This window comes from Triticum aestivum, chromosome 5D, assembly GCF_018294505.1.
Source record: "Triticum aestivum cultivar Chinese Spring chromosome 5D, IWGSC CS RefSeq v2.1, whole genome shotgun sequence".
Lineage (NCBI taxonomy): Eukaryota > Viridiplantae > Streptophyta > Magnoliopsida > Poales > Poaceae > Triticum > Triticum aestivum.
Genome location: NC_057808.1, coordinates 265,452,189 through 265,476,998, shown reverse-complemented (window position 1 = coordinate 265,476,998; position 24,810 = coordinate 265,452,189). Strand labels below are relative to the sequence as shown.

General features: G+C 42.9%; 1 protein-coding gene across 1 annotated transcript; it reads right to left on the bottom strand.

Annotated features, from left to right (window-relative positions):
- Window positions 1-206: 206 nt before the first annotated feature.
- LOC123120723 (flowering time control protein FCA) lies at window positions 207-10,418 on the bottom strand. Its single transcript, XM_044540712.1, has 18 exons — window positions 9,858-10,418; window positions 8,886-8,956; window positions 8,313-8,391; window positions 5,975-6,057; window positions 5,842-5,893; window positions 5,323-5,390; window positions 5,121-5,187; window positions 4,959-5,038; window positions 4,822-4,886; window positions 4,380-4,442; window positions 2,719-2,878; window positions 2,574-2,651; window positions 1,931-2,476; window positions 1,574-1,750; window positions 1,292-1,492; window positions 1,034-1,093; window positions 900-944; window positions 207-512 (listed from the first exon to the last, which is right to left on the bottom strand). The coding sequence occupies exons 1-17, from the start codon at window positions 10,204-10,206 to the stop codon at window positions 906-908; spliced, it is 2,238 nt and encodes a 745-aa protein (XP_044396647.1). The 5' UTR covers window positions 10,207-10,418; the 3' UTR covers window positions 207-512; window positions 900-905.
- Window positions 10,419-24,810: the final 14,392 nt, after the last annotated feature.

Here is a 24,810-nt window from a genome sequence, read left to right as displayed (position 1 = left end):
TTCCCTTTCCAAATGCCCTGTCTGCCCACCAGAAACAAGATCTGATTAAGGATCGTGCCACAACCTTGACTTCCGGTCGTTAAAGAGTACAAAAGTTTCCGAAGTTGCCGGTTTGGCCCCGGTGGCTGGGCAAATGAAGCGACCTAAATTCTTACGAAGAACAGAACCAACATCCCAGGTAAAAATATAAAAACAGCTAACGCTAATGCATATGAGACAGCAACTCTGGCCATAAAAAAGGTAAATAAAAACACGGGAATGTTACAGCGATACACAGCTGCCATTCTAATCGGGCAATGTTACAGCGATACAAGCCTAGACTGCAAACATTTTACACACATAGGATCTACAATCTAGGCACTAATCTAAGCTAAATTCAGAGTTACAATGACTGCAAGAGTCAACATGGCCATCCGCGCGAAGGCAAAAAACACTGTCACAGACGGAAGCGGCAGGCTTTGCTGGAGCTCATTCCTGAGACGGTAGTCTTGGCTGACACATCATTCATCCACCTAAAACGGTAGAAAGTCAGCGAAACATGTACATGCCCGAGGTTGCAAATAAAGTAATCCCGTCGCTTCACCATAATATCCAACTAAGAACAAAATTAAAAAAAATGGAATGGAAGAACTAAAATTTATTTTCCATACATAACATGCCAACATTCATTGTAAACATGGGTAAAAAAAAGAATCTTTGTAAATCACAACTTTAATGACCGCCAATTACATTATATGGCAACATTTTTCAAATTACAGAACATCAAATCAGGTATTCAAGTGGTCAATTTCACATCAGCATTTTGCAAAGAAAGCAATTAGCTTATCACGTGAATACTTCACAAGTTCCAAACTACGGTACGGTCACAAACAGTAAAGAAATATAGGTTTATTGCTCACCTGCAGTCAACTTTTCCAAGAACGCTCTTGAGCAGCTTGAATTCCCTATATGAAGTCACCAAGATAAATTATGTCAACTCGTATTCTTAACCGATGCAAAGATATTGTGAGGTCTAAATAATGCAATATATTACCTGCTGAATCCTACTGGGGTCAATCGCGCCAGTTGCCTGTAACTGATTATAATTCAAATCCTGTAGAAGTTTTTGAAATTTCAAACTTCAGATATCATAATTTACAGACTCAGCTTTAGTAACAACAAGGCAAATGATGGGAGACTGCAACGATGCCATACATTGTTATTATAAAGTGCTGTGAGGATAATGCAATGCACCTGAGCAGTATTTATATAAATATAAAATCTCTTACAGCTAAAAAAAATGAATGGGTACCTGCTGTTTCATCTGCATTTGGTTATGTCCTTGCTGTGACTGGGGATGGTGTTGCATAGATTGCATAGGCGGAATTGTTTGAGCCTGAGGAGGTGACTGAAGTTGCTGTGCAACAAGCTTTTGTTGGTGCTGTTGAAGTAAAATAAGTTTCTGGTGCTGCTGCTGCTGCTCATACAGTACATATTCTTCAGGCTTCTCCCACTGCAACACAATAGCTCATAAGAATCATATTCCCAATATTTTAATTTCGAGATGATATGTAATGAAGTATTAATTCCTCACCTTACTCTCTCGAGTTATGCTATTGTAGTAATATTTAAAACCTTCAGGTGAGGTATGTTCAGTCCAATTGCAAGTTAAAGAAACTGCAGGCGAATTGACCTGCTGTGGAATTGCATTTAATTTTGTCGTCATCATGGCAGCCGGAGCACCAGGGGTATTAGATTGCACCGGCTGTCCCTGCAAACCCAAACTGAAACAGTGAATAACAGTACACAAAAACTTTGAACTTGTGTCAAATGTAAATGCATAATACAACACAGACCAGAGAACATAAATGATGGCAAGGAAAGGAAGCAAAACAGAAGGAATTGTGCAGAGTGACTAAGAAACATTTTCTCATGGTAATAGAGGAATTACCTGTTGCTTAGGAACTTGCGTATGTGGCTGCTGATTTAAGTTAGGTTGCTGCTGGTGCTGCTGCTGCTGCTGCTGCTGCTGCAGTAGCTGCAGCTGTTGCTGAAGCTGAAAAATCGTCTGCTGTGAAGATTGATAACTAGACTGTATAGCTGCCTGCTGCTGTTGGAGTAGCAACTGTGGTGCTTGTGACAGCATCTGCTGGACTGGCTGCTGCAGCATTTGCGGTGTTACATTGGAAGGAAGTTGCTGTTGTCCAGGAACAGCTTGCATGGGATTGGACTGTACAGCTGAAGGCGCCTGTAGAGCGCCTGCAGAAGCATTTTGCTGCGTCAACGGTTGTGACACAGGGAGCTGGCCAGGTAATTGCATAGTTGGTATATTCTGGCCAAAAGAACCAGGCCCCAAGGGTTGTGAGGCATGAAGCTGCCCTTGCTGAGCATTCTGCAACTGTACAGGGAAATTCTGCGGTGGGCCAGTTGGCTTTTGCAAGGGCGAGATCTGTGGCCCACCTAGATGATGCCCTTGTGACAAGGAAGGATTTATGCCCTACAAAGTAAAAGGCATCACGACCATTGACGACCAGGCGCAGGAAACAAAGATCAAAGTCAATTCACAAACATCAGAAGTCCTAATATGCCAATACCATATGAGATGATGTCGGCACAGCTGTCTGACTTGACAAAGAACCATTCCCATGAAACATCTGAGGCCGAAAAGTAACCTGCAATGATCAAAGGTAAGTAGGCTATGAAAAAGTAACACTAGCAAAGGCTTGGCTTGTGACATACATTATCTGCTGCTGATGTAACAGGGCCACCCATCAGGCCCATAGAATTGTCAGACCCAAAGTTATTAAACTGATGAGGAGCCATTGAGCTTGGGCTTGAAGGGCGCCAACTGTCAGGAGGCATGTGTCGGCCTATTTGCTCGTCAAGATTGGCAGTCGGCCTAAGTACAACAAAATAATTACCAGTGAGTAGAATGGTTTAGAACTAGCAGTAGGAGTAAGCTTAGTATAACAGACTATACTAGAGAGTCAGACAAAGAGAAAACACGAACTGAAACTTCTATAGCATCAAACTATCTGTTATCCAAAGTATTACATTGTATCTATTCATACATATCATCAATTCATGCAATTCTTTTTTGAATTTGCTGAATATATATACTGTTTGTTTAATGCTTTTGGCAATTGGGAAGTACAACTATCCTCTAAGTGTGGTTTCGGTAATAATGAAAATTACTGTGTACCAACAGTTTTGTTATGCTGTGTATGAGGCTCTCACAGGTGATCCATGAAGGATATTGGATGGATTTTCCAGGATGAATGTCATCAAATAAAGATATGTATCAAGATTAAGAAGTTCAAGAGGGGGGACAACTTGTGTCAAGAAAAAACATAGGGATGAACTTCAAAGGATCAAAGATACAATCATACAAGTGAACCAAATATGATGAAGGTCAGGTTCAAGAGAAGATCGAGTAATGACCAAGACGATGTTCATAGTGAAACTCAAGGATGGCCATGATTAGACCTAATCATACCCAGGGCAGGCCCAAAATCGGCCTGAAGCATGTGAACAAATCCACCAAATAGTCCGCTAGTGTATAAATTGTGCAACGTGAGGTGAGGGAAGAGTTGGTGCATTGGGTGTGCATTGCAATTGCCTTTGTTGCATCAGTTTGAGCTATTGGCGTTGATCATGTTCAAGCCAAAGTCCGAGAGATTGGTACTCTTGATGGCCACCGCTTTAGACGGGTTGGCCGATTGGCTAATTTTTTTTCGAAAAATTAACAGGAATGCTGTCGTATCTATTAGCAGAGGAGAAGAAAGTAACCAGTACAGGCCGAAGACAAAAGGAAAGAAAAATTACACTAGGCTTTGCCTAGATAAAAGAGAGGTTCTTGTGATTTCTTCAAGAATCTTGTGACAATGCCAGAGCGCTTCTTGAGGTGGTTGTGGAGCACCATCTGAGAAAAGAGTAAGTCATAGTGATCGAGGAGATGTCACGTTGTCCTCAAGAGGATTAGACTTGACACATAACCCACTCTTGATAACGAGTGAGCGAGCACCTCGATAGGCACGTGGGATATCAGTAGATATCCAAACTAAGGAGTAGACGTCATTTGAGTCAGTTGTCCCATTTACATTATAGCATTTCATAAGTGTGCTACTCTGGTGATATATCTTATGTAGTACGGAGTATTTGTATATTACTTGCTAGTCAACATAGTAGGAGTACATAGGATTGCAAACCTCCCTTACATATAGGGTGCTGGTACATTAGTTGAACCTGGCATATTTACGATTTGTGTTGGTAAAAAAAATCCAACCATGTTCAATTCCACAGAGATTTAGATTAAGCCCGATCTGTATTTGTTTCAAACTCTACCAATCAATTCTTCTGCCGTATATAAATTGAATAGCTCAAATAAGAGGAAAAAGAACCTGATAACTAGTGCTGCATCAGATCGAGAACTGACACCAGGACCTCCGAATGCAGGGCCACCCCTAACCAAACAAGATAAATCAGAGAGCAGTGATGGGGATGATAGCACTTGTCTAACGTAGTACTCCCTCCGTTCCTTTATATAAGGTGTATTTGTTTTTTGAAAAGTCAAACGACTGCAAGTTTGACCGAGTTTTTAGAAAAATATATTAGCATTCACAATGCAAAATTTATATCATTTGATCCATCATGAAAAGTAGTTTCATATTTTACCTACTAGGTATTGCAAATGTTGTTATTCTGTTCTATAATCTTGGTCAAACATTCAAATGGTTGACTTGCACGGAAACCAATACACCTTATATTCTGGAATGGAGGGAGTACCATGCTACCATGCCACTAAACTAGTGCAATATGCAAAAAAGTAGTGCTCTTAACCACCTTGATTCTCCAGGTCTAGGCCTCTTCGGATCAGCAAATCGAACTATTAATGGTTGCTCGCACCCCTAACAGCATAACGGATACAGTAAGCATTCTGAGGCAAAAGCAGAACTAATCAGCCTGGCAAAAATAGTTACCCTCATTATGTAAGTCCCACTAAGAGAATTCATGGCTGCAAGTGCAGGTTCTTTTGATGAGAATTTGACAAAGCCACAGCCTGCAAGTTGTTACACATGTCACGACATAAGTTGGAACAGAAGTTCATAGAAGAAATGAAGTGAGGAATGAATCTAACAAACCTCGGCTCTGCCTCATGCCATCTTTCATAATGTAAACATCTTCCACATGACCAAAAGGAGCAAAAATCTATAAAGAAGAATATTGAACACAGATATAATTTAATGTGCAGTTGCTAAATTATCAATGGTTACAGATAGATGACAAGTTTCTCCAACCACAATATTCTTACAAACAAAGAAAACTACTGAGCAAGTCCCTTACCTCTTCAATCTCCTTTGCAGTTGCTTGCTTATTCAGTGATGCAACAAACAATTTGTGCTCAATAGACCCTAGCAAATCAGTTGAGAAAAACAATTAATCATCCAATAAGTACATAAAAAAATCTGAATAATTACAGGTCAAGCGTAACTTAGTTCTCATGAAATTTTTATTTTGCCGAGCTCGAAATTAAAAAAATTAAGGTTCTTAGAAGTGCAGTACTATTTGTTACAATAGGATAAATCTGTGGTTGTTGAACAAGTGAAGAAAACAGGAACATGAGAAGACTGCTGTAATAAAAAGGCATGTAAATGTATTAAGGCATATCATTATATCATTTTTCCCGTGCCGATCAAAGGTAACCATGCTAAGAATTCACAGCAAACAAACTCGGTACTCAGTGATACTTTGGAGCGAAAAATCGCGAGGCAATGTCACAATTGCATCAACCAGTGTCATAACAAAGCATGAACTGGCCAGTGATAGGCAAGCTAAATAGGTAAGAGGTACTTGAAGTATTACCATGACGCTCCTTTTCACCATCAGCATATCTAACCTGAACAGGGCCCATCGCCTGATAGAACAGACGCATAGTCAATAATTCACAGACAAAAGATTCACATTAAACAGATGGCTAACAAAAAACAAAAGTTACCCCTGGTATAGTGCACTGGTTATGCAGAGCTCTGATGGCTCTCTCAGCCTCTTCAGAAGTAGCATATTTAACAAAACAACAGCCTGCAAATGCAAACATATGGAATTTCATCACAAGGCATTGAAATTTTCTGTGTAGTTCAACTTCATATAATGTACATGCAATACAACATAGTGGAGTTGGCGAAGTGAAGGAAACAAGGAGGTAAGTTCAAACAGGTAATAAAGTTCAACGACATATTGTATCAAGAAAAAACAACTTCCACCACTTCTAATGTCCAGGGGCACAAGTCAATAACAAAACAACCATCGAAACCCTCAATAGGAAGAAGAATAGAATGGCATGCACACTGCACACATGATAAATTATCAATGGGCTGCACTCTGCAACACCAAGCACAATTTCAAGTGTAGCTAATATATGATACGTGAAATATAATTTTTACAATGCTCCAGCTGACTGCAAGTTCAGCTAGAAATTCAGTGGAGACAAACTGGATCCACAATGGAACATTACAGTCATCACCAGAGTACAAGAACAAAACGCAAAGCAAATTATTTCACTACAAGAGACATGCGGGTTTTGCATAAAGCACCATGTATAACCAACCACCACTCCACCCTAATTACAATATTTTATGCACAGAAACTGTGCATCATCGTGTAGACAGATCCATAAACGATAGTAAGACCCTGTCACAACAGAGAGCCTCAAATACAGCACTACATGCTGAACACTAATAGTATGGTTACCCCAAAGATATGCAGCAGTGCGCTGAGCAAGACTAGTGTACTCATAACAGCCACACTCAAGGTCTCAACGAAATCATACATGATAAACAAAATGCATCAACAGTATCATACAGATCAGGCTGCATCATTTCGCTCATCCATATACAACTCCAACAGCTGAACTGTTGATCTAACCAGTATATGCACATATGACGAGTTAAAAAGGTCTAGAACTGAGATTCAGCTCCAATTAAGAGCACATGCTTCACCAATCATTTCCAAGAAATCACAATGACCACAGGTCAAGTGCAAGGGCTTTCACATAGGCCATTCATCTCATCTGCATGGCTGATATAGAATGCAACAGTTACATGCAGCATGAATCTGTGAGTCCAACAGTTTGGGTTGGAAGACTCCACGTGAATTACATATACATAAATTACGCTGGGGAGATCTCAATAACACACGCAACGAAGATAACTTTTAGGTATGTCAATGTCAGCATCATGCAATGGTACAGAAGAAAAAATAGCCAAGATAGTAAGAACAAGAATGCCAGAACCATCAAAAGAGATGTCACACTTCACTGGTATCAGAAATAATACCAACAGTGCCATCAACTCGAACGTACAGGGCAAAAATCACACCATTAAACCCTACCAGAACAAGTCGATCATACAGCAGTTAACGTTCCTAATGGATGTAATGTGTTTCATAATTCAAATAGGTGTGAAGTGCCACAATCACAGTCGCCGAGCCCAGCAACACCATTCTTTTGAATGTATGATCCCTACTGAGTGGATCGAGAATTTATCATTGTGATACACAAACATCCAAAACTGCTTTGAGACACTGCGTCGCCAATCAAACAACCTGAACTCATGAGATACGTTTTGTTCAGAGCAACCAAGCGTTTGGCATCACTCACATGGTGACCATGTATAGTTGAAATGAACAACAGTGTAATATGTCCATCAAAGCACAGCTCCAGATTAAACATGCAACCATCATATCCCACATAAAACGAATAATAGCACATCAATTTAGATCACTCAACTCAGGACAACACCACACAGCATCATCCAAACCCAGGCAACCACATTAAGGGATTCAACCAGGAATTCCATACAGTGCAACTCATGATAATAAGTATATAAAAGAAATCTGAAACCATGGAAGGAAAAGAATGAAAAGTTAATCTTAATTCATTAGGAGGTCCTCTGGCCTTTTGCATCGCATTCAAAACAAATAGATGCAACAGTAACACAGCACCCTTAGTTATTTCTGGTCATACTACATTGAACACGGCAACAAGCACAAGATTGCTATGACCTGAACAAAGTTGTTTGTTCAAATCTGCTACCTTATGTACCAGCAGGGTGGAGCCTAGTTAGATTACAGTAACCAGCCAAGAGTTAGCTGCTTCCTTTCTTGCCTTCTATTAACCCAGACGAAGAAACAGAACGGAAGCGCAGGAAACAAAATTCAACAACCGCCAAATCTAACTGAAAGAAGATGCAACCTTGTTGCTCCTAATACTCTCAGAACCTGAAAAGAAAGCGATACTGGTATATTGATAATATAAGAAAAATATACTTATGGCTCACCTTGTTGTTCACCAGTTTTCCTATCCCTGATCAAAGCAACTTCAAGAACATCTCCATGATCCTCGAATAAAGGTCGAACCTGAAGACAGTAGAGTGGACTTTCACAAACAAAAAAATACAACATATTTGTTGATTCTCAGAAGGAAAAAAAAGCACACATAACAAGAGAACAAATACCGATCATAAGGATGCCAACAAGAAAAGAAAGAAAAATATATGAACTGCTGAGCTACTTTAATTTTCAACTTTGTGAGCTTGTAACTGAGAAGATGCAACTTTGTAAAAAAAAATGAGTTATGCAAATAAGATAGCTAAATTTTACGCTAGCTCTCTTTTAAATGTAGATTTTCTTAACACAGAAAATGCCCCTTTTACCACCTATAGCTAACTTATAGGACTTCCAATTTATATAAACATTGGCATGGTTTCATGAATAGCAATAAGCCATGATAAAAGAAAAATAAGCTAATGTACAACAAAGCAGAATTCCAAGTTCTGAGATTATGTAAAGTAGACGTACTAACAAATCTGCAGGTACAAAATGGCAGATACAAGTATGGAAGTTGTACTCACATCATCTTCATTTGCTGTTCTTGGAACTGATCCAACAAAAAGTTTAACATAACCACTTTTGTTATCATGATCTGCAGGAAGTTTTCCACATGAATATCAATTAAGTAGCCCATGAAAGGGTGCAAAACAAACTCAACTATTTGCCCACTAAAGCTCAATGAGATATAACAGTACAATCAGCTAACAAACATAAGTTCTACAGACATTGATTACTGGAACCAATACAAATAAAAACTGGATGGGTTCAAATTGGTACATAAACTGCTTACTAGGAGGGAAAACATATCATTCAGCTCAACGGTTATGACTGAAGGTCAACATCTGGATTAAAAAAATATGACCTAGCTGAAGCTGGCTATTACAATAGCTTATCTGAAGCTTCATCACAAGATAGGCTCGTAGGCCATACCATTATATGATTTAACCACGAGAGTACGAGACAGAACACAACTGTGTGCATCATGGAGAAATTAGATCTTAACCCGCACTTTAATTCCCCATTTGATAATTTGCCACCACCCCCCCCCCCCCTCCCCTGAGAATGACGGGGGGCTGGGACCACCCGCCATTAAGACAACCCTGGACAAACCATCAAACCCTAGTAAAGTGGGGTAAATAATCTAATCCCCTGTGTATCATGCAAACTACAGCATGTACATCTAAAACCAGTCTAAGCTCATCCTTCATGCAAAAAGGTGGGTGGTCTTGCCAACATGGTATACATGCTAGCACCATACATGGTGGCCCGGTTTGTCTCATCCCAACATTGACTGATCAGCTACGGCAAGTTAACAACAATTGATTGAATTTGGTGTAAAATCTTCCAGAGGTCACGGAAGATCAACTTCAAAACCTATTCCACAGCGGACCAAAAGCCCAAAACATATTCGCGTGCGGACACAAGCTAAAATTCCACATCTAGAGGAAACCTAGAAAACACCAAAGCGCAGAAACCAAGAATCTGCACCAAACCTGAGTAGTCTCCACGGCCTCCCCCGCCACCGCCTCCGTAGCGGCTCCTCGCTCCACCGGCCGTCTCACCGAAGTCGCCGCCGCCGCCGCCGCCGCCTCTGTACCCTCCAGTTCCACCACCGCCAACAACGTATTCAGACGGCGCACGGTACGGATGGAACCTCCCGCCTCCGCCTCCGCCTCCGCCGCCGTCGCTGCTCCCGCCGCGGGAGGAGCGGTGGGGCGGGGGGCTACCCCCGCCGCCGCCGGACCAGCGCGAGGGTCCGCGCGCGAATCTGCCGTCCGCGCCGCTGCGAGCGCCGCCCGCGGGGCCGGAGGGGTCGCCGGAGCGGTCGCTGCCGCGGTGCATGTGGTGGGCAGAAGGTGGCTAGGGTTTTGACGCGGCTCGCGAGCACGAGAGGGGGCAGGCGAAGGCGAAGAGAGAGGCCGTGTGGAATTTCAACTCCGCCTCGTCAAGTGCCAATTGCCGTGAGGATCAGATTGGATCCGATGGGCGACCGACGGCAGTCTGCCCCGGCGTAACCGTTTCGTTTCTATCAACGGACAATGTAATTTCGGGGCATCTTTCCCAACTCAATAGGGCTATTTATATATCAACCTATGGAAACTAGATGGTTTTTTTTTAGGGGAAATGGAAACTAGATGATGCATATGCATCGCCGAGGAAATCATATTACCACAAACTACCATTCATAATTAATCGTGATCCTTCTCTCCAAAAGATGATACGATTTCATAATTACAATTACAGTAACGTGATCCAACCATCTAAAAAATGATACTCTTCATAATTAACGTGATCCTTCCGTTCAACGCTTGATGATATTTTACATAAATAATATAATCATTGCATCAAAAAATGACATTCTCCATAATTCTTATTCAAAGATTCATACTCTACATAATTAGCGTGAAACCAACAAACATAGGAAACCCAACCGAGATATCGTTTGTCTACTAGTTTTCCGTCGGGTGAACCACCCCCGCGTCGTCCGTCAGGGCGACTCGGGAGGCCTCTCGATCCGCTTTTCTCGGCGATCGTTCACGTGTGTCCTCCCCTCGCCGCCGCCGGTCGGCACCGCCGGGCTTGCCCGCGCGGCCGACGGCGGCGGCGGGGCTCTATTCCCTTGGCGTTTAGGCGGCGTTTGGCAAGGTACGAGCAGCGGCTAGACGTGTGAAGGTGGGAAGTTGCAGCGGCAGCGCCAGATCGTGGATGTGGGTTGCAACCTCGTCGCTGGCGCACTACGCGGAGGCAGCTTGATCTTGGCTGCACGGCGGCCTCGTTGAAGGCAGGAAACCTGCACAGGGTGTGTAGCTGCCATGATTCAACATGGGGAACACGCCCATACCAAGGTTGCTGCTCCTGGGTGCTCTTCTGATGTTGCCAAGCAGCAGTTGCATTTCGCCCAGCTATGCCCCGAAGTTGCATCACCGGCTAGACGGAGACCTTTTGATATGGCGGCTGTGTCGACTAGTGATGAATCAGGTTGGTCTAGATCTATAGTCGGCGATGCAGAGTTGGGTTCCTTTGTGGGCTGACAGCATGCGTTGGATGGCTCGCAGTCGATGCATGGTGGTGGTCATGTCCTTTCCCTTGATATGATCTGCTGCCACATGCACGGATGATGGAGTTAGTGGCAGGACATGATGGTGTCGTCTGATGCAGATCAATCATCGGTTGCCACTTATGAAGACAGCGTAGGGCCTCCGAAGCATCCCAGACTTGGGATTTTGGTGGTGTCGGTGTCCTTGCTCGTCGTCAATGACTTCGTAATGCTGTGGCGAGCGACACTTGTCGCGGCTCATTGGCTTTGCTCACGTGGGCATGACCTTTGCTCGCGTCAAGACCGTGTGCATATGCAGTTGCTAGGATCGGGGCAAGTGGAGGAGACAACAGAGGATACCTTTTGATTGGGTGGTGCTTCTCGAGTACCTAGTCTCGGGCTCCGAAGTGAAAACCCTAGGTCTGACCCTAGTTGTTATACCTGGCGATGGCGGCGTTCTTTATGTCGTTAGCCTGATGAAGGCATTGCTTGGAATTTGCTCACACCTAATCTTCGGGTGAAAACCCATGATCTAGCCTTCTATGGTTGGATCCGATGACGGCGACGCTTGCGTGGCCTTCCCTTCCTAAAGGCGTTGCTTCTGAAGAACATTTATCCTAGTCCTTGTGTTGTCAAGAGATGGTTGGTGCCGATGGTCATTGTAATATATCGTCAATCATTATTTTCTTCGCTTTGGTTTTTTTCTTTTTTCTACACCTAGGTATAACTTCGGTCTTATATGACTTTGTTCTCTGTCGGGGTGTTTGTTTGTGTGTGTTGGCTGTGTGCATCTTAGTTATGCAGAGGACGGATGTATGCTCATTATGATTGTATCACTTCGATGCTACATTATGAATCAATTAAGACGCCCTTTATCGAAAAAGGAAACCCAACCAAAAAAACATAGGAAACCAAACAAAACCACGACGTACTATCATGATCAAAACTCCCTTTAATAGAACCGTGTATATATACATGCGCTTAAAATAACTAAACATATATAATAAAATAATAAATGTAAGTTGTCTTCATTTTGTAATATATAACACCCCTCTTTTAGGAAAAAGTATAACAACACGAAAAAAATACAATCATGGTATTTATCTCCTTCCTCACATATCATATTGGACAAAGTGCGACTTCGTCCCAACATGTTTCTCAAACCGCTAGATCAAGATTGTTATTCTTCTTCTTTTTACTAGAGAATCATATAACCAAGGGATTTTGTGCTTCTAAACCACGTGAGATGTGTAATACCCCGGATGTAACTTTCCATATTTGTAACTCCAACTCTTGCCATTTTCGGCTATGTGTTATGATATTTCCCTTCGTGGTCGGGTTTTGTTTTTCGTTTTGCATTTTGTTCATGTCATGCATCCCATATCATGTCATCATGTGCATCTCATTTGCATACGTGTTCGTCTCATGCATCCGAGCATTTTCCCCGTTGTCCGTTTTGCAATCCGGCACTCCCACCTCCTCCGGCGCATCCTTCTTGTTTTCTTTTTCGTGAGCGGGTGTTGAACGTTCTCGGAATGGACCGAGGCTTGCCAAGTAGCCTTGGTATACCATCGGTAAACCACCGGTCAAGTTTCGCTCCATTCGAACGTCGTTTAATGCTCCAACGGTTAACCGGGTAACCGCAAAGTCTTTTTGTGTGTTGCAGCAAAACCCCCCTCTAAACAGCTCAAAACCCCTCTAAGTCTCTTCCATGCTCTAGGTCGTTCGATCATGATCGTGTGGGCGAAAACCGCACTCCATTTGGAGTCTCCTAGCTCCCTCTAGCTATATATATGTGAGTCCCCCCGAAATCTTCGCAGATCAAACCCTAACCTCGTCCCCTCCGCGCCGCCGGACGTGTCCACCCGGCGCCGGACGAACCAGCCGCAGCGCGCCATGTGGCAAGCCCCGCAGCCCGTACGCCGCGGCCCGGGAAGCCCGCAGCCGGCCCCCGCGGCCCGAGCCGGCTCCGCCCCCCAAGCCCACCTTCTTCCTCCTCCGCCCCGCGCCTCCCCGCGCCTGAGGCACCGTCCGCCGGAGCCGAGCCGGCGCAGCTCCGGCCACCCCCTCGCCGGCGCACCTGCGCCTTTCCGAGGACCCCGCCGCCGTCGCCCTCTCCTCCTCCCGTCGCCGGTCGCCGCCTCTCCCCCGAGCCCCGCTTCCCCGGCGCCGCGCCTCCCTCTCCCGAGCTAGCTCCGGCGAGAGCAGCAGCTCCGGCGAGCTTCGCCCCGAGCTCGATCCAGATCCGCCGCCCGTAGGGTTGACTTTTTCCTCCCCTCAAATCTTCCAAGTCCTAAATATTTTACAGTACATGCTCATGTTCATCGCATCATAACTCTCTGTATATAGCTCCGTTTTGTGCGTGTAATATATCAATATGTTCGTCTCGCGATGCTCTTCATTTTGTTCCATTGTGCCATATTCATTTGGGTCCATCTTGACGCCCAAATCTCTGGTGCAAGAGTGCTAGTTGCTGTTATCTGCTGTTACTTATCAGAACTTGAGGATTTGTTATTTTTGTTGCATTTAATCTGTGCATCTTATGGGCATGAGCTCTACATGCGTTTTGATGTATGCCATGCCATATTTACAGAGGTGTATGCCATGTATTTTTGTGATCTCTGTGGTGACTAGCACAAGCATGCAAACTAGGCTTCGTAATGTTTCTGTTTTCAGGGACTTAGTAATTTTACCAAGTCTGTGACTGTTGTTATTTTGTTGCTATGTATCCATGTGTCTACAGAGAGATCCATGCTTATTTTGGTGATGTTCAGTAAGGATGTTTTGTAGTTATTGTTGTAGTTGATCCATTCATGCCCTTGTTTGCAATTATGGAGTGTCATAGCATGACTCAATCTTGCTCTACTTTTGCTATAAAATATTTCTGGCAGATTGTTAACATGATATTCAATTTTGCCAAGCTTGTTGTAGTTGTTTCATACATGATATGTACTTGTTCTTGCCATGGATAGCTTTATAAACATTCCATCTTGCTGTAGGTGTGCTTGTTTTGTCATGCATTGCTTTGTGGTGAGTGCATCAGTCTCACCAAGATGCCTTCATATTATTGTTTCTGTCATTCTCTGTTTTCTGCCAAGTCTGAAACCTGTTAACGAAACTTGCTATGTTTACATGGTTGCCATCATATCTTCTGGTCCTTTTTGGCTTATGGTCAGTAAGGGACTTTTGTCATATGCATTTAGTATATTACTTCTATGCCTTGTTTTGCTATGTTAAGTTCCTGTAGCATACTGATTTCGTGCTCTGAACATTGCTACCTGATATTGTTTCAGGCATGTCCAGTAATTTCACCAAGTCTGTGAACCTCATATCTTTTGCACTTTTGCTATGCTTGTTTGAACCTGTCATGTTGTGATCTAGCCGTAGCTCAGTGTACATCTTTTGTCAAGCATCTCCTGTAGATTACTGCCATATGCTTTGTTGCTATGTTGGAGTGCTGTAGCATAGTTTCTTGTTGCATTCTAAGTGCTATCATGCTGTTAATCACAGATTCGTGTCATTCTTGTTTTGCTTGCCATTTGCAAACCGTGCATCCGTTTCCGGTGATCTTTATATCGATTTCGACCGAAATCATCTCATATTTCCAGTGGCATGCTTGGTTTTCCAAGTTACTGCCTTGTTCATCATTTTTCTTCCGGAGCACGCATATGCATCGCGTATCATATCCCGCATATCATGCATGTTTTGCATCATGTTGCTTGTGCATTTCCCGTGATTGATTGTGGTTCCGTTGCTTGTGTTCTTGTTTTGGGTAGAGCCGAGAGACGAGTTCGTGAACGAGGAACCTGTTGAGTACGCTTACGAGGATCAAGCTTTCGACAACTCTGAGAACCTTGCAGGCAAGATGACCATACCCTCGAAATCACTTCTATCTTTGCTTTGCTAGTTGTTCGTTCTATTGCCATGCTGCGCTACCTACCACTTGATATATCATGCCTCCCATATTGCCATGACAGCCTCTAACCATCCTTTTCCTAGCAAACCGTTGTTTGGCTAAGTTACCGCTTTTGCTCAGCCCTTCTTATAGCGTTGTTAGTTGCAGGTGAAGTTGAAGTTGGTTCCATGTTGGAACATGGATATTTTTGGATATCACAATATCTCTTATTTAATTAATGCATCTATATATTTGGTAAAGGGTGGAAGGCTCGGTCTTATGCCTGGTGTTTTGTTCCACTCTTGCCGCCCTAGTTTCCGTCATACCGGTATTATGTTCCTTGAGTTTGCGTTCCTTACGCGGTTGGGTGATTTATGGGACCCCCTTGACAGTTCGCCTTGAATAAAACTCCTCCAGCAAGGCCCAACCTTGGTTTTACCATTTGCCACCTAAGCCTTTTCCCCCGGGTTTTCGCGAGCCCGAGGGTCATCTTTATTTAAACCCCCGGGCCAGTGCTCCTCTGAGTATTGGTCCAACCTGTCAGTCGCCGGTGGCCACCAGGGGCAACTCTGGGCTCGCCTATCGGAAGCTTGGACAATCCGGTGTGCCCTGAGAACGAGATATGTGCAGCTCCTATCGGGATTTGTCGGCACATTCGGGCGGCTTTGCTGGTCTTGTTTTACCATTGTCGAAATGTCTTGTAAACCGGGATTCCGAGACTGGTCGGGTCTTCCTGGGAGAAGGTTTATCCTTCGTTGACCGTGAGAGCTTATGATGGGCTAAGTTGGGACACCCCTGCAGGGTATTATCTTTCGAAAGCCGTGCCCGCGGTTATGAGGCAGATGGGAATTTGTTAATGTCCGGTTGTAGAGAACTTGTCACTTGACTTAATTAAAATACATCAACCGTGTGTGTAGCCGTGATGGTCTCTTCTCGGCGGAGTCTGGGAAGTGAACACGGTTTGAGTTATGAATGACGTAAGTAGGAGTTCATGATCACTTCTTGGTCATTACTAGTTGACGACCGTTGCGTTGCTTCTCTTCTCGCTCTCATTTGCGTATGTTAGCCACCATATATGCTTAGTGCCTGCTGCAGCTCCACCTCATTACACCATCTTTTCCTATAAGCTTAAATAGTCTTGATCTCGCGGGTGTGAGATTGCTGAGTCCTCGTGACTCACAGATTCTACCAAAACAGTTGCAGGTGCCGACGATGCCAGTGCAGATGACGCAACCGAGCTCAAGTGGGAGTTCGATGAGGAACGTGGTCGTTACTATGTTTCTTTTCCTGATGATCAGTAGTGGAGCCCAGTTGGGACGATCGGGGATCTAGCATTTGGGGTTATCTTATTTTCTTTTGGATTTGACCGTAGTCGGTCTATGTGTGGATTTTGGATGATGTATGAATTATATTTATGTATTGTGTGAAGTGGCGATTGTAAGCCAACTCTCGTTATCCCATTCTTGTTCATTACATGGGATTGTGTGAAGATGACCCTTCTTGCGACAAAACCACAATGCGGTTATGCCTCTAAGTCATGCCTCGACACGTGGGAGATATAGCCGCATCGTGGGTGTTACAAGATGATAGTGGGGTTGATTTATAAGGCGACGTGTTTGAAAAAAATGATCTATTCATCACTATCAAGGCACTACAAAGAACACTAGAGGTAACGAAAATTACATCTAGGTTCATAGATGAAAGAATCGATATGGTTGACTAGAGGGGGGTGAATAGGCAACTACCATTGTTTAGTTTTTCTTAATAAATTAGGTTAAGCAGCAAATAGGTTGTCTGGATATGCAACTAAGTGAGCAACCTATATGATGCTAACAGCAATCACATCACAAGCAAGCAAGCAAGCAAAGAGATACAACACGATAGTAGCTTGCACAAAGTAAAAGTAAGAAAAACCACGACTGGAGTCGATGAAGACGAGGACGTGTTACCGAAGTTCCTTCCCTTTAGGGGAAGTACATCTTCGCTGGAGTGGTGTGGAGGCACAATGCTCCCCAAGAAGCCACTAGGGCTACTATACTTCTCCTCACGCTCTCGCACAATGCAAGATGTCGTGATTCCACTAGTGGTGCCCTTGAAGGCGGCAATCCGACCTTTACAAACAAGGTTGGGATCTCTCCACAACTTAATTGGAGGCTCCCAACACCACCACGAAGCTTGACCATAATGGATTGTGGCTACGAGGTGGCCTCTTCCATTTAGGGTGCCCAAACACCCAAGAGTAACAAGATCCACAAGGGATTAGTTGGGGGAGTAAAATTTCTCTTGGTGGAAGTGTAGATGGAGGCCCTCTCAAGCAAACCCTAGGAAATCAACAAGATTTGATGGCTAGGGAGGATATTGGGTGAGAATGAGCTTTGTGGCAACAATGGAGCTTGGGGGAAAAAGGTTGGTCAACTTGGGGAAGAAGACCCCCTTTATATAGGTGGGTGAAAATCCAACTGTTTTCTGCCCACAAGTCGTGCACAAGCAGTACTACCACTCGGGTGAGTGGTACTGCCGCTGTGCACGGTAGTACTAGCCCCAACGTGCAATTGACACCGTCATAGATGTGGTAGTGCCGCCGGAGCGGTACTGCTGCTCCCACCAGCGCGTACTTCCGCTTAATGTTGCACAAGGAGGTAGAACCGTGGTAGTAGAGGCAGGTAGTACGGCAGTACCACGCAGGGCGATACTACCGATCTACTTCCGCTGATGTGGAGAAGCACTACAAGAAATATGTCAACTTGCAACCACCACTATTGGTCACTGAAAGGTCATTGATTTTCATTTGCGACCTTTTTTGACCAAAAACAGAAGGTCAAAAGCTAGCAGTCGTAAAGTGAAATTAACGACCTTCTCTGTGAGAAGGTCGTGGAATTCCACGACCAAAACAAAAGGTCACTAGTTCAAGGACCTTCTATTTTGGTCGCTAGCTCTCTGCCCAGGCCACGTCGGATCCGACATGGCAAGCTGACGTGGCAAAATTGCGACCAAATGAAAAGGTCGTTGAGAAGATTCAGCCCGGTCCTGTTCGGTGTTTTACACGGGCCGAGCCCATTAATTCGGCCTTTTTAACATATATTTTTCTGTTAATTTTCGGTAGCTACATGGGCCTAGCCCAACATTTTAGCCTTTTTATTTCATGGATCATGGCCTTTTTGTGATCTATTTCGTTTTTGGGCCTAAGCCTTTTTATTTACTTGGCCATTGCCTTTTCACAATTGATTCTTTTAGTAATTTTGTTCATTTTTTCTGAATTGCTTGATTTGTGGCTTTTTTAGGGCCCAAATAGTATATGTTTCATTTCCGACATATCAACAATAAAGTATCAGCAATAAATAACCAGTACTTTGGTCAAGAGAGCCCCAATCACACAAATTTTCATAAATGACGACCAAAATGAGTATATTATATATATTACAATCATGCCATAGTTCACATCATCCAGGAATATAGAACAACTACAAAAGTGCTGCTATGAAGTACTATAACAGCCATTCACATCATCCAGGAACATATAATTAGCTACAAAGATGAAGCGTTCCCTTTTTCCAACTTCTTGAGCCTAGAGCTCCTGTAAAAGACAGGAAATGATCATTATCATGGCTGTGAATTCAGAATGAAAGCAATATCGTCGAACATACAACAGTTAGGAAAAGAATATTGAATAGAATAATAAACAAATACACAAGGAGCTAGGGGTTGATCCTAAAGCATGAGGGCACGGATAACAGTAGCAACCATGAGTAAATATTAGCAAATACTCCCTCCGTCCCAAAATAAGTGTCTCAACTTTGTACTAGCTCTAGTACAAATTTGTACTAAGCTCAGGACACTTATTTTGGGACGGAAGGAGTATTATATTGGTGGAAAAAAGTAAATACCAGCAAGCTCTAAGAATACTCCAAGAAATTGATGGTTCACAATACAATCATGCTTTTGACAACAAATACTACTAGAATTAAGGCGCATAATATATTCTAAGCAGTGTCAACATCATGGCAGTAACAATTAACAGTAGCAGCTAGCAGTACATCAATCAAGCACAACTAAGCTACTAATGTTCACCAAATTTAAAAATTTGTCCATCTAGTTAACAAAAGTACAACACCACACTTAGGAACTCGGAGCAAGAAAAAGATCATGTTGCTTAGGAGCTACCACAAATGATACTAATCAAGGGCAAAAACAAGTTGGTATGATATCATTCATTCATTCGTTCTCATCACGGTCATTCATTGAATTCATTAAAGGTTACAGATTCATTTCTTGACATAGCATTGGAAAATCACAAGAATAGTATATGAACCAAAGTGTCCAGATAAGTAGATAACACATGGAGGTCACAATCACATAGCAAAGGAAGAGTGGGACAGACCGAGGACTTACCCTCTGGACAGATCAAAGACTTCACGCTTCCTCTTCCTCGGTGGACAAATCAATGACTTCACTTCCTCTTCCTCATGCACCAACAGGAAGACCATCTCAAACACCTGCAAAACAGCACAACGATCCACACATTAAGGACTGACTTCAGATCAGCGGGTCCATTGACACAAGGCAATAAGAAAATGTACTCACACAGCGAGAATGACCAGCATTCCCAACAATGATCTGGGTTAGTTTACTGTTTATTTCCTCTAGGTACATCAATTAATTCAGTACAAATTGTTAGTCCGCTGCTAGCTTGTGTAGGTAAAAAAGGCTATCAATCAATTAATTCAGTCCGAGCAGTTAACAGCAAAGCTGTGTAGGTACACCACCGTGACTACTAGCTCACATATTTGGACTTGCAATCAAGGAATCCAGAACTAATTCCACTGCATGCTAATCTAAAGCATCAGGACATGCTCTTTCCTACTGCATAATTATAGTAGCTCGTATGCCTAGATTTGCAGTCAAGAAATCACAGAATTAACTCCTTACTAACCAGTGTTTATCCATTATGACATGCTATTTTCTACTAGTATGTGTGTTGCTCTGCATGGAGTAGATAACATGCTTAAATTCTCAGATGAAGGGATCCGAAATTAATTGTAAGGAGTTAACATAATATTTGTACTGAACTTAGTCCTTTCATCATCACATACTAGATTAAACTGCCAACTACTGAACTTAGTCCTTGCACAACTGAAAGTCTGAAACTGGGACTAGAAGAACAGCACCATCACTGGGCTACCACAAGTCTACTAGTACTAGATACCTACCGATTAGAAAATAAAGCTAAATTATACTAGTAGTGGTGGTGTTCTGTAACATCCCAAATTTTCAAATTGGAATGTTATACATAGATCATTCTTGCACATCATATTTTATTGCATTTTGTTTTGCGATCCTAGAAATTATACGCAACTCAAGGACCCATGGAGAGAGTTGGGGATTTCGTTATTTTCATATTTGGGTTTTCTCAAATTTTGAAAATAGGATCATTTGTTTTAATTATTTTTCTCTCCGAAAATATTTCATATCAAAATATATAAGAGCGGATAAAATGACTTCTCCACAAATAATGAAATATTGGGAGGAAAAATATTAAAAACAAATATTTGATTTTATTTGGATTTTATTTGATTTTATTTGAATTAGAAAAAATACGCGTTTTTCAAAATTGCATTTAGGCCCAAATAAATGTTCATCTTGTCCGGCTTATTTTTAGAGGACGGGGAAAATTTATTTTGGGATTTTTGGAGTCCGTTTAGTATTTCTTTTGTTTGTTTTTCTGCGCGAAATTAATTTTTAAAAAAATCGCAAACCGCCTTACGGGCCGTGTCCGACCCGGACACCTCAGCCCGGCCGGCCTTATAAGCCGCGGCCCGACCCCGCCGCCAGCCCAAGTCGCCGCCGCCACCTAACCCTAACCCTAACTGATCCACGCCGCCACCGCCGGATCCGCCGCTGCCGTCGCCGACCCCGCCGCCGACGCCCGACGCTGTCGCCCCGCCGTCGCCCGTCGCCGACCCCGCCGCCACCGCCGCCACCGCCGCCCGTCCCACCGCCCGACGCTGCCCGCCGGAGCCCCGCCGCCCCTCGCCCGACGCCGCCCCACCGGAGTTGCTCGCCGCCGCCGCCATCACGCGAACCGAGGTAGCCGCCGGTTTTCTCGAAAAAAACCGTTCGGTTTTATTTCGAAACCGAGATGCGTTTTTTTATTAGATCGGTTTATTTTTTCCGGTTTAACTAAATAGCGAACGCCCGTTCGTATGTTCGTTTTAATGAACGGTTTCCGTCGTTTGACCGCAGACAGCGAACGTTCGTTCGTTAGCCTGTTTGTCAGTTTTTCTTTTTCTCGGATTTTTCGCGATTATTTTTTATCGCGATTTCCGATCTGTTTTTCGTTTTAGTATAACTTTTCGCTCGTTTATCGGAATCATGCGATTCAAGCGCCTAGAGTTTCATCTTGAAACCCTCTTTCTGTTTAACCAACTCAAACAAGTTTTTGCTACTGTAAAATTTGACTTAGGTCCAGATTAGTAAACGAAGCTTGTTTCTTTCGCCGTTTGAGTTTTGTTGCTTCGTTCGATTTGATTCTTTTTGCAAACCGGAGTTCTTAAGTTGAACTTTCTGGTTAGATCTCTTATTTTGAGTTTTATTCGTGCACCCTTGCTTGATTGCTTATGTATGTATTGCTTGTTTGCGATAGAGTACCCGGAGTGCGAAGCGTGCTACTACGAGTCTCTAGGTTTCACGGAACATCAGCAAGGCAAGTAACACTTTGATCATACCTCTTTACCACCCAGTTTTATTGCATTAGATCAATGCTCAAACTATTGCATGATTAGGATCTAATTAATATGTGGGTTTTGGGAAGTAGATGAGGTAGTAGCTATTGCCCTGTTTACTATCAAACCTTTGGGAGTTACTTCTACGTTTGCTTATATTGCTATGCTATGCTCGTAGACGTGGATTGGGTTTGAGTGTATTTCATGACAGATGTGAGATTGTTAATTAATGGATCAACTTAAGGTGGCTACTTTAATTTACATCTGGGTGGATTGAGGCACCTAGAGAACCCAGTGTTGCCTATATTTTTGGATATCCCGGAGTACCCGTGTGATCATCCTATGGACCGCCACCCAGGCTCAAAGGGATCATGAGATTATTCATGCTAGAAACTTCCGTGTGCAGCCACAAGCTATTATGGGCTCTAGCATAGTTGAGTAGGTTACATGACCTCTTGAAGAGGTGGGCTAGCAGATGTAGGGGAAAGTTGGTGTAACTGTCCACCCGGAGTAAAGAGTATTGTTTCTGAAAGACTGTGTCTCGGTCATCCGTTTCTCAAACACCATGTAGTGCGAGAAATCAAGCGGAGGCGATCGAGTCTTGTGGGGAAAAGTGCACAAACCTCTGCATAGTGTACAAACTAATCATGGTTAGCCGTGTCCCCGGTTATGGACATCTTGAGTATCTAGTTCTTGGATTATCATGTGAATCTCATCATCATGTTACTTAATTTAATTTGATTGGGTTAATCACGTTCTTAATTGGGATTGAGTTGGAGGTACCTTCTCAATGTTTAACAACCACCATGATAGTTAAACAAAATTTATTCCTTTGTGGTAGGGAAAATTGGCTTTTCTCAAAACTGTAACCATAGAGCTTTCCACCAGCCATATATGCATGTAGTGATAGCATTATTCTGTTCATTACTCTCTATGTGTTACATTGCCAGCATATTCCATGTGCTGACCCGTTTTCGGGCTGCAACGTATCATGTTGCAGACTTTTCAAACGACGAGTAAGGTGCCATAGGTCGTGGTCTTATACTCAGTGATGCCGTTGGAGTTGATGGACTCACTTTATCTTCCAAGCCTTCCGCTGTTATCGTTTTTAGATGGCCTTAAGCCATATTTATTTGTAATGAGTTCTCTCTTGAACTATTCGATGTAATAAGTGTGTGATTGCTACTCTGTTATAAATCCTTCAAGTACTGTGCGTGTCAGCATTACCGATCCAGGGATGACACTGATGCACAGAGACTAGACTATTTGAGGTCTGGTCGCTACATGTTCAAATGCCACTGTTCAGGTCAATGGTAGGGGGCATGAGCGGTAGCGCGCCGCCGATGCCGAACTGCTTCGGCCTCTTCTCGAACAGCGAGTTCACCACCTTGTCCTGCAACCAGACACCAACCCAACCCAGTCAGATCACACGTGCCGCAGAGATTCCAAGCAGGAGCACAGGGCTGGGTGCAGTACCACTGGCTTCTTCTTATGTTCCTCGGCTGCAGCCTTTGCAACCTCTCTTTCATATCCCTACGAACATACATAATCATCAGAATCAACACTATAAGCTCTGGTTGCTCATCGAACATATAATTAACAAAACAGAGTAGTTTGTGGACATTGCAAAAGAACAGAAAGCACACATATATATTGAACAAAAGCAACAGCCAGGAATAGATGACTTAACAGTTCATGTTTGTTAACAAAACAAGAGTGGACATCTCACAGTGAGTTAACTATCTGATGACTTTAGTAAAACACATACTAGCATTCGGTGCTACAAGAGACAATGGGAATCCAACTATCCCAACATCCTAACTTGGTAAATATATGCTGCTAAAAGGCCAATCCTAATCGGGTTGGAGCTGGACCTGTGGTTTCAAACATGTGAGCTACAACTATCGCAATACCACAGCCCCAAAAAAAACCTACAGATCCATCAAACTACTGTTTGTAGGTCTGACATCAGTGGTGTCAACGTACAGTCCACTTACAGTCATTTGGGAGAAAATTAAAGTGATAATTAGACTGCCATTATAATCTGCTGGTAACTTGCAGTCTACTTTACAGCTACAGTGATATCTTAAGAGTTACAATCTAAATACACAAAACTTGCAGTCAAATTACCACTGGAACTTCTAAAATTAAAGTGCATTTACACAGAACTTACACTCATACCGTGTGATTATTACAGTGACATTATGACCAGAACTTATAGAAAGTATGAAAACAATGATCACAGTGGATTCACACGGAACTTACACTGTCATTTGAGAGAGAGAAAATTATAGTGATAATTACAGTCATTATAGTCTACTTAAGAGTCTACTTGTAGTGTGCTTACAATGATATCTTAAGAGTTACAATCTACATACACGCAACTTAAGTCAAAATTAGCACTAGAACTTCTAAAAATTACAGTGTATTTACACAGTACTTACATACACACTCTTTGAAAATTACAGTGACATCGTGACAGGAACTTATAGATAATCGGTGATTGTATTTACATAGAACTTACACTGACACTGTGTAAATATTACAGTGGCATTACTACTAGGACTTCAAAAAAAATACTGTGTAAATATTACAGTGGCCAAATGGATTGCACTCAACTAGACCCGCTGCCAAACCAACAGAACAAAGAGGGTGGTGTACATGAGAACAAAGTAGATGAGCAGTAGAACAAAAATTGCAATGTGATTAACATGAGTACATCTTGAAAATTATGAAAAAAAAACTGCTGCATATAACCACTGTAAGAACTGTAGATTATACCACTATAAATGAGT